We start from the raw sequence: 15,369 nt of genomic DNA, 5'->3' as shown, positions 1-15,369 counted from the left end.
AATCAGAAGGAACAGTAGGCCTCTTTTTATTAACTATTAAATTGCTATCTGGGAACTGGGGGGAATGTTGTTGTTCTCTCTCCTGGACTTTTCTAAGCTTCCTCAGGATAGGGTGACCATATGAAAAGGAGGACAGGGCTCCTGTAACTTTAACAGTTGCATAGAAAAGGGAGTTTTAGCAGGTGTCATTTGTATATATGGAAAACCTGGTGAAATTCCCTCTTCATCATAGCAGTTAAAGCTGCAGGAGCTATACTAGAGTGACCAGATTTAAAAGAGGGCAGGGCTCCTGCAGCTTTAACTGTTGTGATGACTGGGTATCCTGAAATGCCACATAACTCCAACGATCCAGTTATTTCTCTAGGGTAGTACATGTCTCCCTTTCAGATTTGTGTTTCATCACAATTCCCTGAACTGGAGACATACAGGCCATTTCTACACCTAAGGATTATCCCAGGAAAATGGAGGGATCGTCTCTGCCTGCTCCTGGGATCCCCTGTGTGTCATTTGGATGCACAGGGATGATCCCGGGACAATCCCAGGAAAAAGGCAGGTGTAGAAACGGCCATAGTCTATTTTTGTACAATACATTTGGTAAACATCTAGTAAATTGAATTGTAGTACACACCATATTAAGAAGCAGAGGCAGTCCGACGTAGGGTGACCATATGAAAAAGAGGACAGGGCTCCTGTATCTTGAACAGTTGTATAGAAAAGGGAATTTCAGCAGGTGTCATTTTTAGTTGGTATAGTTTTTAACTTTTGTAAACCTCCCAGAGAGCTTTGGCTATGGGGCGGTATATAAATGTAACAAATAAATAAATAAATATATGGGGACCCTGGTGAAATTTCCACTTCATCACAACAGTTAAAGCTGCAGGTGCCCTGCCCTCTTTTATATCTGGTCACTCTAGTATAGCTCTTGCAGCTTTAACTGCACTTTAATCATTGTGATGAAGAGGGAATTTCACTAGGTTCTCAATATATACAAATGACATGTGCTGAAACTCCCTTTTCTATGCAACTGTTAAAGATAAGGATTCCTGTACTCCTTTCCATATAGTCACCCTACTCAGATGCAGCATGTCAATCTCATTGCAGATTCATGACTCAGATGTACCAGCACACTCTGGCCTTTGTATTTGCTGTAAAAGAGATCAATGAAAATCACCAGAGCTTACACAACCTCACCTTGGGCTTCCAAATCTATAATAGCCATTTTGTTGCAAGCTGGACCTACCTCGCCTCAATGGAACTTCTCTCCACCTGGAGCAGATTCATCCCTAACTACAAGTGTGATGTCCAGGATAATGCCGTAGCTGTCATTGGAGGACCCAGTTCAGATATATGTCTTTTCATGGCAACCATTCTGTGCACCTACAAAATGCCGCAGGTAGGATGACTGTTGGGACCATAAGACTTATACAGGCCTGGTATGCCTTTTGTGTGTGTGTGTGTGTGTGTGCTTTAGAGATGGAAGGTTGCACAGTAGTATACCTTACTGTGTAGTGCTTAAAGGACAAATCCCAACCCAGAAAAATGCAATATTTGGCATATTTGTAACTATGAAGGAAGAGCATCAGTCTACCATTATTTTTGTCTATGGAATGTCACTAAGGTGGGAGCTATTTTAACAAAGTTTGGGAGAAACTGCTCCTCCCATTTCCTAGCTCTTTATTTCCATTATTGCCTTTATAGCTCGGATATGGCTCTGCTCCAGTGATGAATGACCAAATCCAAGGAATATTATTCCAACGGATGTTCCCTAAAGAGAACCATCAGTATACCGGGATTCTCCAGTTGCTGCTCCTTTTCAGGTGGACCTGGATTGGGGTCATTTTTATAAACGATGACAGTGGACAGAGGTTTGTACAAACCGTACTTCCCAAATTTTCCCTAAGAGGTATCTGCTTTCACTTCATAGAAATGTTGCCGACCCTGTATTTTACCAATGACATTTATGAAATGGTGGCAGATTGGGTTGCAACATACAAGGTCATTATGAGTAGTACTGCCAATGTCGTGGTCTTGCACGGTGAAATTCACACTATGATTTTTTTGAGGATGTTTCGCCAGGTTTCTGAGTTTGAGGACATAGCAATCAAGACAAAAGCTAAAATCTGGATTATGACAGCTGAGATGGAGTTCACCTCAGTTCCCTTTCAAAGTCTTCTTGACATAGACATCATCCATGGCACTTTATCCTTTGCAATTCACTCAAGGGATGTGATAGGATTCAAGAAATTTCTTTGGATGAGAAGCCCTATGTCAGACAAACAAGATGGCTTTATCAGGGACTTCTGGCAGCAGGCATTTAACTGTACCTTTCCTGCATCCATGATGGAGAAGAGGGATGGAAAATTTTGCACTGGGGAGGAGAAACTGGAGAGTCTTCCTGGGTCTGTTTTTGAAATGAGCATGACTGGCCATAGCTACAGTGTCTACAATGCTGTCCATGCCATTGCATGTGCTTTACGATCCATGCATTCATCAACATCCAAACAGAGGGGTAAGATGGATGGAGTAAGATGGGAAATTTTGAATCAACAGCCATGGCAGGTAATGCCCTGAGCATACATATATGAAAGCTCATGATACCCTCCATGTGCCTACAGACTTTAGAAAGCTCTTTCTATGTCAAAACTTTTACTTTGCTATTTCGTTATAGGATTGCCCCAGCTTTCCTTTTCAATCAGTTCATGACTGCTCTAGCTCAGAAAAAAGAATACCAAGTTAGATTTGAGGATGTTAATCATGGTGAATGGTACGTTTAATTAAAAGAGACATAGGGCTTCATCCAATGTACCTGTTTCCCTCAAATTATAGCATAAAGCTGTCATTGTTGTTAGCTAAATCACACCCTGGGCGGTGGTGCTCCTAAGATCCTTTGCATACCAGGAAGTGGGTTTAAGGGGGGAAATGTAAAAAAATCATAAAAAATCAACGGATGACCCAATCCGATTCAAATTTGGTATGCTTAAAGCTCTCCTTAACATCTATTACTGTGCCAATTTTGATGTCTTTAGCTTTAAAACTTACACAGATGTAAGCATTGGTTTAATTTGTACTTTAAACATATCAAATCATCCTACTGCACCCCCAGGGGCTGCTCAGAGAACAACAATAGATTCGTTCCTAAAGAGGTAGTAAAATAGGTTAGTTCTTTTGGATAAGAAGTACAATTAAGGCAGGATGCATGGGAGTGCTTCACAGTCAAAGCAGATTATAAACTGGAAAACTTCGGAGTCCTTTGCATGCAATTCACAGTGATTGCACAGTATAAATAAATAAATAAATAAATAAATAAATAACCCTGGTTTGAGGAAGCTAATATTGTCCCTTTTGTGAAGGCGCATCAGTTAAAAAAAAATAAAAATAGGGTTCTTAACCTTATTTCGCCACTCGGCTCTCTGGGAGGAGGAGACAATTTACAGGTAAGTCCTGGCAGGTAAGTCCTGGCTTAGGGAGGGAGGGGGCTGTCAGTAGGAAATGAGGAGTCCCATGGACTCCCAATTGGTCTTGTGCCCAGCTTTCCTGGGTGCTGCTCATGTGACCGGAACCCAGGAACTTATAAGGCCAAGTTGCTTCAGGGCGGCACCAAGGCAGCCACCCCCCAAAGCACCATGGGGCCATTTCGGGCCTCCGAGGCGAGTCAAGGAGGCTGTGCACAGCCCTAGTAACTAGTAAATATAGGTACTAAATTATGACTGTTAGTTACACACATGAATACTATGAATGATAGCTTCCATCACAAATTTGTACTTCCACCAATTTATATATCCCTATTTCTTTTCCCGTTTTGTTTCAATTTAGCTTCACCACTATCTAAGAAGTGTCTCATTTAACAACAGCGTTGGGGAAACAGTTTCCTTTGACCAAAATGGAGCCTTGGCAGGTGGATTTGATATTATCAATTGGGTCACATTCCCAAACCGGTCCTTCCTTAGAGTCAATGTTGGAAAGGTGGACCCCTCTGCTCCCAAAGACCAAGTGTTCAGCATTTCTGTGGATTCAATCATATGGCCCAGCATGTTCAACCAGGTACAGTTTGTACATATTTTGAGATGCGTCTAATCATTTGCCCATTTCACTGTCCAGACACCGAAAAGAGATCTCATGCTATGTTCTGACATTTAGCTGATGCCCATTTCAACCATCATGTTTATATCCCAAACTTCACCAAGCAAAAAATCTTGAAGCAGGATTTCTGGAAATGTGTCCCTTCAGATACTGTTGAACTTTCTTCACAGTAGACATGCATATTAGCTGTGAGATTATAACTGTGATTTTTATAACCCAAATTTCTCTGGTAGAAAATCACGAAGAGGAATTACTATACTAAGTTTTGGCCTCTAATGCAGTATTTCTTGGTATAGTTTCCCTTCTGATTCTGTTGAATTTTTTTGAAGGTAGACATGCTTAGTAACTGTGAGATTATAAAAGCATGTTGTAGGGAAGGAGAAAAAAGAAATATAACAAAGCACAAGTGACAAATTGCATCAATAATTTTTGGAGCCCTTACAAATGCTGGAGCACGGTTGCAAGCTCTCCACCCCTCAAGAATACAAGGCCGTTGCTAGACGAGGGTTTAGCCCGGGCTGATACCCGGGCTCACCCTTGTGCATCCAGATGATGCACAGGGGATCCCAGGATCAGCCCGGGCTAAACCCTCACTTGGCCTGGGATAACTGGCTGAGCCCTGGGCTGTGGAAGGTCTAGCCGGTTCTGTGGCTTTTCCTGGCTACGTGGCTTACTTGCGAGTAGCTGGGAGAAGCCGCACACTGCGGACAGCGTTCCATAGGAGCGCTGTGCCCATTGGGCCGGGGGGGAGATCGCGGTGTGAAGAGATGGGGCCGGGGGGGAGAGCGGACCTGCCGCGAGAGATGGGGGGGAGAGTGGAGCCGGAGTGGGGAGATCACGGCCAGGGGGAGCGGAGGGGGCATCGGACATGGCGAGCAGGTGGGCGAGTGAGCGGGCGGGCAGGCAGGGAATCGGACATGACGGACGGGTGGGGGGCATCGGACATGGTGGGGGGGAATCAGGGGCAGGGGGAGCGAGGAACCCTTTTTTTAAAAAAAGACCTACCTTGTCATTGGTGCGCTCCTGCGCACTTGGTCCCTTTAAGTTAAAAAAAATGGCTGACACAACGGGGCTTCCCCTTACCCTGTCACGTGTCACATGTAGACTGGGGGGACAGCCCATGCTAGCTGCAGCGCAGGCTCACCCCTACTCCCCACCGGGTTAACAGGTAGGTCTAGCAAAGCCCCAAGAGTGCCTGTCCTCTATTTAGCCAAGTTTATCTGTATCCCCCTCCTGTCAAAGTCCTCTGCTTTATCATTTCCTTTGCTAGTTCCTACAGCTCCTTCTCCCATGAAGCCAACAGCCACTTACAGCTCCCCCCACCCTTGCCAATGTCCTCCACTTTGCCACTTCTCTTGCAAGCAAACAGTTCTTCTTTTTTAAAGTAGGGTGACCATGTGAAAAGGAGGACAGGGCTCCCGTATCTTTAACAGCTGGATAGAAAATGGTATTTCAGCAGGTGTCAGTTGAATGCATGCAGCACCTGGTGAAATTCCCTCTTCATCACAACATTTAAAGCTGCAGGAGCCCTGCCCTCCTGGCCTTTATCACCTAGATGACATACACTCAGTGGCATATATACTCTTAAAATCTCTTTGCCACATGATAAATCATGATAAATCATTCAGCATGTTACACTCAGGTGCAGCCCTTATCTCTGTGTAATGACGCCTGCCCTTTGGGTAATAGTAAGAAAAAGAAAGAAGGGGAGCCGTTTTGTTGCTATGATTGCCATCCATGCCCAGAGGGGAAGATTTCAAACCAGAAGGGTAAGAACCATCATGAATCAATTATTAACATGGGGGGTTTGTGTGTGCGTGTGTGTTCTTTTGGTATGATTCATTATTTATAGACACCATTCCCCTCCTGGGTATATTTATGTTTATATATTTGGAGTTGAGTGGTGGTTTCTGATAAAAGCATACAACCGACCATACATGCTCTTGTGCATAACACCCAACTTCACAGAAATAAACAAAAACATTAAGGGATTTCACCATAGCCAGCCAAGGTAGTGTCAGGTTTAGGTACAAGGTCAGCCTTGTACCTAGTGAGCAGATTTATTAAGAAATGGTTTGAGAATGTGAGGTGTCTCTGCAAGCTTATCTCTGTCAGAGTTATAGAATCATAGAATAGCAGAGTTGGAAAGGGCCTACAAGGCCATCGAGTCCAACCCCCTGCTCAATGCAGGAATCCACCCTAAAGCATCCCTGACAGATGCTTGTCCAGCTGCCTCTTGAAGGCCTCTAGTGTGGGGGAGCCCACAACCTCCCTAGGTAACTGGTTCCATTGTTGTACTGTTCTAACAGTCAGGAAGTTTTTCCTGATGTCCAGCTGGAATCTGGCTTCCTTTAACTTGAGCCCGTTATTCCGTGTCCTGCCCTCTGGGAGGATCGAGAAGAGATCCTGGCCCTCCTCTGTGTGACAACCTTTTAAGAATCTGAAGAGTGCTATCCTGTCTCCCCTCAATCTTCTCTTCTCCAGGCTAAACATGCCCAGTTCTTTCAGTCTCTCTTCATAGGGTTTTGTTTCCAGACCCCTGATCATCCCTGATCATCAAGTTATCTTGTTTACTCCCTAACTCAGCCTTGAAGCTGCTAGTTCTCTAGGAACTTCAGAGTGTTTTGAAAAAGGTGGGGGGCACTCTTCGAAGTGGGTTGTACTGTACCGCCCTCTTTGCACATGGGCATGGTTTACAGGTTACAGGACCTGTCTGTCAAGTGGCTTTGAATAGGCCTTAAATGCTGGTGCAAAGCTCGAAAACCTTTGCTAGGTTTCATCTTTTGACACAATGCCTGACCTCCCTCCTGCTTTGGATTCCATCTCCACTTGAGAGTTTGAAAGCACTCTGCACATGGATGCTTCGCTATTTGGACTTGAGATATCTAAGAGCTGTGCCATGAAAAGGACTGTGAGGCTTTTCATAGACTTGGACTTGCATATGCCGTGGATTGTGTACGTGTGGCCTGACTCAGGTGGCCCAGCTACGCCCCTATCTAGACAGGGATAACTTAGCTTCACTCTGGTAACCTCCAAATCAGATTACTGCAATGCCCTCTACATGGGGCAGCCTTTGAAGACGGTTCGGAAGCTGCTGCTTGTGCAAAATGCGGCGGCCAGATTGATAGCTGGAACAGGGAGGTCGGAGCATATAACACCGATTCTGGCCCGCTTGCATTGGCTGCCCATATGTTTCTGAGCCCAATTCAAGGTGCTGGTTTTAACCTATAAAGCCCTACATGGCTTGGGACTGCAATACCTGATGGAACGCCTCTCCCGACATGAACCTACCCGTACACTGCACTCAACATCTAAGGTCCTCCTCTGAGTGCCTACTCCGAGGGAAGCTCGGAGGATGGCAACAAGGGAGAGGGCCTTTTCGGTGGTGGCCCCCTGACTGTGGAATGATCTCCCCGATGAAGCTCGCCTGGCAACAACATTGTTGTCTTTCAGACACCAGGTCAAGACTTTTCTCCCAGGCATTTAACGGCATTGAACAATGCTAAGTTTGTTTTTAATGGACCCCAGAACTGGTGTTTTAAATGGATGCTGCTGTTTTTATACTGTTGTTTTTATGTCCCTGATGGTTTTTAAATTTTGTATACTCTTAATGTTTACTGTTTTTAGCTTATTTATTTATTTATTTATTACATTTTTATACCGCCCAATAGTCGAAGCTCTCTTTTGTTAACCGCCCAGAGAGCTTCGGCTGTGGGGCGGTATATAAATGTAATGATAATAAATAAATAAATAAATGGAGTTGCCAGTCCTTAGCAGAAGGATGGGACTCCTGTGCCTGAGGTTTAACCTTCCCTAAAGTCATGGTAACCAGGGTCAGCTCAGTTGTGGCAGGCTGAGATTAACAAGTGTGTGACCAATCTTCTCTGCCTGGCTCTGGTGGCTCAGAGCAACCCTTCCCTGGAATTTTGTTTTAGGTGATTGGCCATGTCCTTTGAGGTGTCAGCGTATGCAGCATCAGGAGAAGCTCAAATCAGATAGTGGCGTACCCTAAACACCACCCCCTCAGAGTGTTGGTCCTAAGATCATATCCGAAAAGGAGCCTAAAGCTATCTAACCATCATTTAGCTTTAAGTGTGTTTTGGAGACTGTGGCCATGGCTCGACCAGGCCTATATCCCAGGATTGTCCTGGGATTATCCCTGTGCATCCAAATGACACACAGGGGATCCTGGGAGCAGGCAGGGATGACCCCTCTATTTGCCTGGGATAATCCTAAGGACTGTGTAACCATTAAGCTTGTCTACCATGTGATTTCCTCAATAAAAGATGTCTCACGGATGTGTCTCATGCCAGCTTGTCAGCACGTGCAAATGCCAGAGGGAACAGGCACAAACACGACAGTTAGAGATGGTGATTTTGTGAACACGTGCTTTGTGGACTCCAGGGAGCAAAGTCATCTTCAGTAATGTAGTTCAGCTTCCCCTCTTCATAAGGCCCTGTGTATTGATATTTGCAAATATGCTTGGGAATAATGCATCCTGGTTTTGAACTATGTCCTAGGGTGACCATATGAAAAGGAGGACAGGGCTCCTGTATCTTTAACAGTTGCATAGAAAAGGGAATTTCAGCAGGTATCATTTGTATATATGGAGAATCTGGTGAAATCCCCTCTTCATCACAGCAGTTAAAGCTGCAGGAGCGATACTAGAGTGACCAGATTTAAAAGAGGGCAGGGCACCTGCAGCTTTAACTGTTGTGATGAAGAGGAAATTTCACCAGGTTCTCCATATAGACAAATGACACCTGCTGAAATTTCCTTTTCAATACAACTGTTAAAGACACAGGAGCCCTGTCCTCTTTTTCATATGGTCACCCTACTATGTCCTTATTCATGGTTTTCATCATAATACTGATATTCTGAATGCAGTATACACAGAACGTCTATGCACAATAATCAGTGTTTTATGTACCATAAATAGAATGTCTATGTACAGTAATCAATGGTTTCTTTTTCAGATATGGATTACTGTTATCAGTGTGAAGAAGATCATTATCCAAATGAGGACCAGGACCTCTGCCTTCCCAAAGATATCAGTTTTCTGACTTATGGAGAACCTTTGGGAATCAGTTTGACCATTGTTGCTCTTTCCTTTTCTTCTATCACAATGTTGGTGCTTTGGGTATTTATAAAGCACAAGGACACTCCCATAGTCAAAGCCAACAACCGAAACCTCACCTTCATTCTCCTTACCTCCCTTTTCCTGTGCTTCCTTTGTGCTTTGCTATTCATTGCCCAACCTGAGAAGGTGACTTGTCTCCTTCGACAAACTGCTTTTGGCATCATCTTCTCAGTGGCGGTTTCTTGTGTGTTGGCCAAAACCATCACTGTGGTTTTAGCTTTCATGGCCACCAAGCCAGGGTCCAGAATGAGGAAATGGGTGGGGAAAAGACAGGCTAATTCCACAGTTATTTCCAGCTCCCTTATTCAAATCACTATTTGCACAATTTGGCTGGCAACCTCTCCTCCATTTCCAGATTTTGACATGCATTCAATGACTGAAGAAATTATACTGGAATGTAATGAAGGTTCAGCTCTCATGTTTTACTGTGTCTTGGGCTTTATGGGCTTCTTGGCCATTCTTAGCTTCATAATGGCTTTCCTAGGCAGAAACTTACCTGATAGTTTTAACGAAGCTAAATTTATCGCCCTCAGCATGTTGGTTTTCTGCTGTGTCTGGATGACCTTTGTTCCAACCTATCAGAGCACAAAAGGAAAATACATGGTGGCTGTGGAGATCTTCTCCATCTTGGCCTCTGGTGCTGGATTGCTTGGCTGTATTTTTCCTCCCAAATGCTATATCATTGTGGTAAAGCCTGATTTGAATAACAGACAGCAGCTAATGAGAAGAAATAATTAATGATCCCCAAATCCCAATCTAGTTAAAGGCATGAGCATGTCCCATTGTATGCTATGGCATTTAAATACATCACAATTTGTAGAATTTGTTTCAATGATGGTCGTCATCATGTAGGAGACAGTTCAGAATGGAGGAGGCACTTCATAGAATCATAGAATCATAGAATAGCAGAGTTGGAAGGGGCCTACAAGGCCATCGAGTCCAACCCCCTGCTCAATGCAGGAATCCGCCCTAAAGCATCCCCGACAGATGCTTGTCCAGCTGCCTCTTGAAGGCCTCCAGTGTGGGAGAGCCCACAACCTTCAGCCTCTCTGGAGTGTGGGGGGTATTCCACAGACTGTGCACCACTACTTAAAAGGAGATATCTTTAGTAGCCACCAGCCTCACCTCCTTTGGTGAGGTCATCAAGAGAAGGGCCTCCTAAGATGATTTCAAGGTCCAATCAGGCATGTTCAGGTAGAGATGGCTTTTCAGGTAAACCCGGCTCCAAGCCATGTGGGGTTTTAAAGCTTACCATAAGCACTTGGTTTTCAGTGAACAGATGGACTGGATGTCAGTGCAAATCACAAAGCACTGGTGTAATATGATTATGCTGGCCATCCCCTGTTAATAATTTAACTGCACTATTTTGGACCAGGTGACATTTCTGGACCATTTTCAAAGGCAGCCCTGTACCTATCATATTACAATAAATGAAAAGAGGTTACCAGAGAGTGGATAACTGTACTAAACCGATTTCTGTTAACGGTCATAGTTGATATATCACCTGTAAAAGGTTAATATGCAATGTGAAAGAGCTTAGGGCCTTTCTATACCTAAGGATTATCCCAGGAAAATGGAGGGATCATCCCTGCCTGCTCCCGGGATCCCCTGTGTGTCATTTGCATGTACAGGGATGATCCCGGGACGATCCCTGGAAAAAAAGGCAGGTGTAGGAATGGCCTTAGTCAACAGCCATATAAATCTGCAGACAAAGGTTTTTGTTTAGAAAAAAGCTGAATAGCTAGCTAAAAGGATGCCAGCTGAAGATAACCCAAGGTTAATTCTGATTCTGGGCCTAGTTTGAACCAAAATGTATTTTGGGAAACAGAACCAGTTCTCTCATAACGCAAAGTCAAATTTTAATACACAGGGAATAGAAGGCTGTCCTGGATCGGCAAGGTGGTTAAGGGATTGACCTTTACATTTAAGTATTTCACAGTCTCAGCTGATAAAAATGGCACCTTGACAACAAGGCCAGCTCTCCTTCCAGGTCAATGTTGGATCAAAGAGCACCCCCAGTCTGCGGACCTTTCATGGGGAGTGCATCCCACTATAAAACAGATTGAAAACCACTCAACCAAGCAGGTGAACCACTCCCTAACAATACCTCTCCCTTTTCTGGATTGAATTCTACATTTTGGAATAAGCCATGCAAATAAGAGAGGATCCACCATAAATGGTTATCCTGGTTGTGCTTTTTATACTGTATTTTGTAATTGTGCTTTTAACATGTTGTTTGTTTTATGATGGTTTTAATTTTTGTGAACCGCCCAGAGAGCTTCAGCTATTGGGTGATATAAAAATGTAATAATAAAATAAATAAATGCAAAATGTGCAAACCCGATTCAGACAGCCTGCCCTAAAGGATAACATGGTCAGGGATACTGAATGCTACTCACAGGTTTAAGAATGTCATTAGAAACCTGTCAGTGGTTACTCTGTTGTGGATCTACACATTCAACAGATTTAAAAGGTAGAATCCTAAAAAGATTATAAGCCATTGAACTACAGGACAAGGGTATCATTTTTATTGATCTCCTGTAAATAAATATTAATTCTTAGGGCAGATCTACACTGGTGCTTATTACTTTTTTTCCTACCACTGGAAACATTTTAATTTGTGTCGTTTTTAAATGTCATGGGCACACTCCAGTAAATGTTGAATTACTAACCTTTTGCTTTCCCAGTATTCATTGATAAGTGCAAAACACGCTGTTTGTTTTATTGCTGTAGCTTGTACTTCCTCTTCATTGCTGGTCTCTTTGCTCTGCCCACTTCCTGATCTCCTGCCTTTGCCTTCCACCCACCCACCCCGGTTGATTTTTAATGATTTTTTAAATGGAAATTAAACAAATGCTTACATCTGCATCAGTTTTAAAGATAAAGTGTTCAAAATCAGCACAGTAATAGCTATTAAGAGGGGCTTTCAGCATTCCAAATTTTAATCAGATTGGGTCATCTGATGATTAGTTATGATTTTTAAAATTTCCTCCCTTAAGCCCTTTGGAGCTTATAATGCACTAGTTTTAGGTGCTGAAAGAAAGTATCCACGCACCCCAAAAAATGATTCAAAAGTCAGTGAGATACAACTATTACGACATAAGGGGGCACATACGAGCACTTGCAAAGCTATTTAAACGTCACAACGGAAGAAATATGAAAGAAGGAAGGAAAATACAATGATGATAAAACATAAGAATTCAAAGTGCTGGTATTGACATTTAAAGCCCTAAACGGTTTGGGGCCAGGTTATTTGAACGAACGCCTCCTCCCATATGTACCTGTCTGGACCTTAAGATCATCTACAGGGGCCCTTCTCTGTGAGCCCCTACCAAAGGAAGTGAGGCAGGTGGCTACTAGGAGGAGGGCTTTCTCTGCTGTGGCACCCCAGTTGTGGAATGAGCTCCCCAGAGAGGTCCACCTGGCGCCTACACTGTACTGCTTTCGTCGCCAGCTGAAGACTTTTTTATTCTCCCAGTATTTTAACACTTAATTTTAACTTAAATTTATATTTTACTGTTCTAACTCTGTATTTTAATCTTATATCAATTTTGTTGTGTGGTTTTATCCTGGTTGTGCTTTTTATACTGTATTTTGTAATTGTGCTTTTAACATGTTGGTTGTTTTATTATGATTTTAACTTTTGTGAACCGCCCAGAGAGCTTCGGCTATTGGGCGGTATAGAAATGTAATAAATAAATAAATAAATAAATAAATAAGAACCATAGCATCATGTGACCCAATAAGTTATCCAACCCTTCCTTAACATTTTAAACCATTAGTGTAGATCCCACCTTAGTTTGTACAATGCCCTCAGTTATACAATCATCACTCAAATGTCCTTCAGCTTCCCACTCTTCAATTTTAAGTCCAGAAATTAATGTCATGTGGTTACTTTTCCTTCCCATGGTGCTTTTCCACATCTGGAATTGAGTGCAGCTGTGGAGACTTCCACCAAACACCACCACCAAAATAAATTCTAACAGGGCAGCAAAATGGAAGCAAATTTATTTATTTATTTATTTATGATTACATATCTACACCGCCCAATAGCTGAAGCTTACTAAGTGGTTAACAACAGTTGAAACCATAAAATACAAGTTTAAAAGTTTAAATCTACAGTATAAAAATAATTAAAAAATTACAACCAAATAGAAGCTAGCAGCAATGCAAAGATTTCCAATATGATACAAGATTTAAAAGTGAAACAGAAAAACTAAAATTTCTTGAAAATAAGAAGGTCTTCACATTGGGCTGATAGTAGCACAATGTAAGTGCCAGGCAGAGGAAGAAAACATTTGGGAAATTTGAGAACAGATTTTGGCACAACATTTGTATGTGGTACTTGCCGTGATGACTTTATTTATTTATTTATTTATTTATTTATTTTTGTTGGAATAAACATGCTGATGCGCACTTTATTTGTGAAACTGGGAACTGAAGAGTGAAGTATTTTGCATATATATATATATATATATATATATATATATATATATATGTGGTAGTGGTTGTGTCCCTGACTTCATTCCTTTTCCTTTGTCTTGTGTCCCAATTGTGGTGTGGGGGAAATCAATCTGGAAGGAAAGGGCCAGCTCTACCTTTAGGCAGGACGAGGCAGTAGCCTCAGGCAACAGGTGCTAGGAGGCAGCGACAAGGAGCAAGTCTAGATGAGTTGTTATCCCGGGGATGGCCCCAGGATCATCCCTGTTCGTCCACATGACACACAGGGGATCCTGGGGGCAGGGAGGAATGATCCTGTCAGACTAATTTGATCTCATTTTTTGATAGGATAACCTCCCTTGTGGACTGTGGGAATCTTGACTTCAGCAAAGCTTTTGACAAAGTACCACATGACATTCTGATTAACAAACTAGCTAAAAGTGGGCTAGATGGAACAACTATTAGGTGGATCCACAGTTGGCTACAGAATCGGACTCAAAGAGTACTTATCAATGGAACCTTCTCAAACTGGGGAGGGGCAACGAGTGGGGTGCCGCAGGGCTCAGTCCTGGGCCCAGTGCTCTTCAACATTTTTATTAATGATTTGGACGAGGAGGTGCAGGGAACGCTGATCAAATTTGCAGATGACACAAAATTGGGTGGGATAGCTAATACCCTGGGAGACAGAAACAAACTTCAAAGTGATCTTGATAGGCTGGAGTGCTGGGCTGAAAACAACAGAATGAAATTTAATAGGGATAAATGCCAAGTTCTACATTTAGGGAATAGAAACCAAATGCACAGTTACAAGATGGGGGACACTTGGCTCAGCAATACTACAAACGAGAAAGATCTTGGAATTGTTGTAGATCACAAGCTGAATATGAGCCAACAGTGCGATATGGCTGCAAGAAAGGCAAATGCTATTTTGGGCTGCATTAATAGAAGTATAGCTTCCAAATCACGTGAGGTACTGGTTCCTCTCTATTCGGCCCTGGTTAGGCCTCATCTAGAGTATTGCGTCCAGTTCTGGGCTCCACAATTCAAGAAGGACGCAGACAAGCTGGAGCGTGTTCAGAAGAGGGCAACCAGGATGATCAGAGGTCTAGAAACAAAGCCCTATGAAGAGAGACTGAAAGAACTGGGCATGTTTAGCCTGGAGAAGAGAAGATTGAGAGGAGACATGATAGCAGTCTTCAAATACTTAAAAGGTTGTCACACAGAGGAGGGCCAGGATCTCTTCTCGATCCTCCCAGAGTGCAGGACACGGAATAACGGGCTCAAGTTAAAGGAAGCCAGATTCCGGCTGGACATCAGGAAAAACTTCCTGACTGTTAGAGCAGTGCGACGGTGGAATCAGCTACCTAGGGAGGTTGTGGGCTCTCCCACACTAGAGGCATTCAAGAGGCAGCTGGACAACCATCTGTCAGGGATGCTTTAGGGTGGATTCCTGCATTGAGCAGGGGGTTGGACTCGATGGCCTTGTAGGCCCCTTCCAACACTGCTATTCTATGATTCTATGATTCTATGATCCCTCCCTTTCCCCGGGATAACCAGGACGGCTTTAAACCTGACTTTTCCCACAGTCGCAGGATCATCCCGAGACCACAGGACATGTGGGCAGCTGTCCCAGTTTTGTCCCGTCTCCTCCCGAGTAAACACGAGGAGCCAGGAACCAGGCACGGAGCTCCTCAGGTGCTCTGTGCTCA

The 15,369-nt window shown here is 43.4% G+C and overlaps 1 protein-coding gene across 1 annotated transcript; it reads left to right on the top strand.

The window, feature by feature from the left end:
• Positions 1 to 1,105: 1,105 nt before the first annotated feature.
• LOC134405747 (vomeronasal type-2 receptor 26-like) lies at positions 1,106 to 9,958 on the top strand. The gene is made up of 5 exons (XM_063136999.1): positions 1,106 to 1,393; positions 1,699 to 2,559; positions 3,814 to 4,041; positions 5,723 to 5,849; positions 9,057 to 9,958. Exons 1-5 carry the CDS (start codon positions 1,106 to 1,108, stop codon positions 9,956 to 9,958), a joined length of 2,406 nt encoding a protein of 801 aa, XP_062993069.1.
• Positions 9,959 to 15,369: the final 5,411 nt, after the last annotated feature.

This window comes from Elgaria multicarinata, chromosome 11, assembly GCF_023053635.1.
Source record: "Elgaria multicarinata webbii isolate HBS135686 ecotype San Diego chromosome 11, rElgMul1.1.pri, whole genome shotgun sequence".
NCBI classification, from domain to species: domain Eukaryota; kingdom Metazoa; phylum Chordata; class Lepidosauria; order Squamata; family Anguidae; genus Elgaria; species Elgaria multicarinata.
This window is presented reverse-complemented; position numbering and strand designations above follow the sequence as displayed.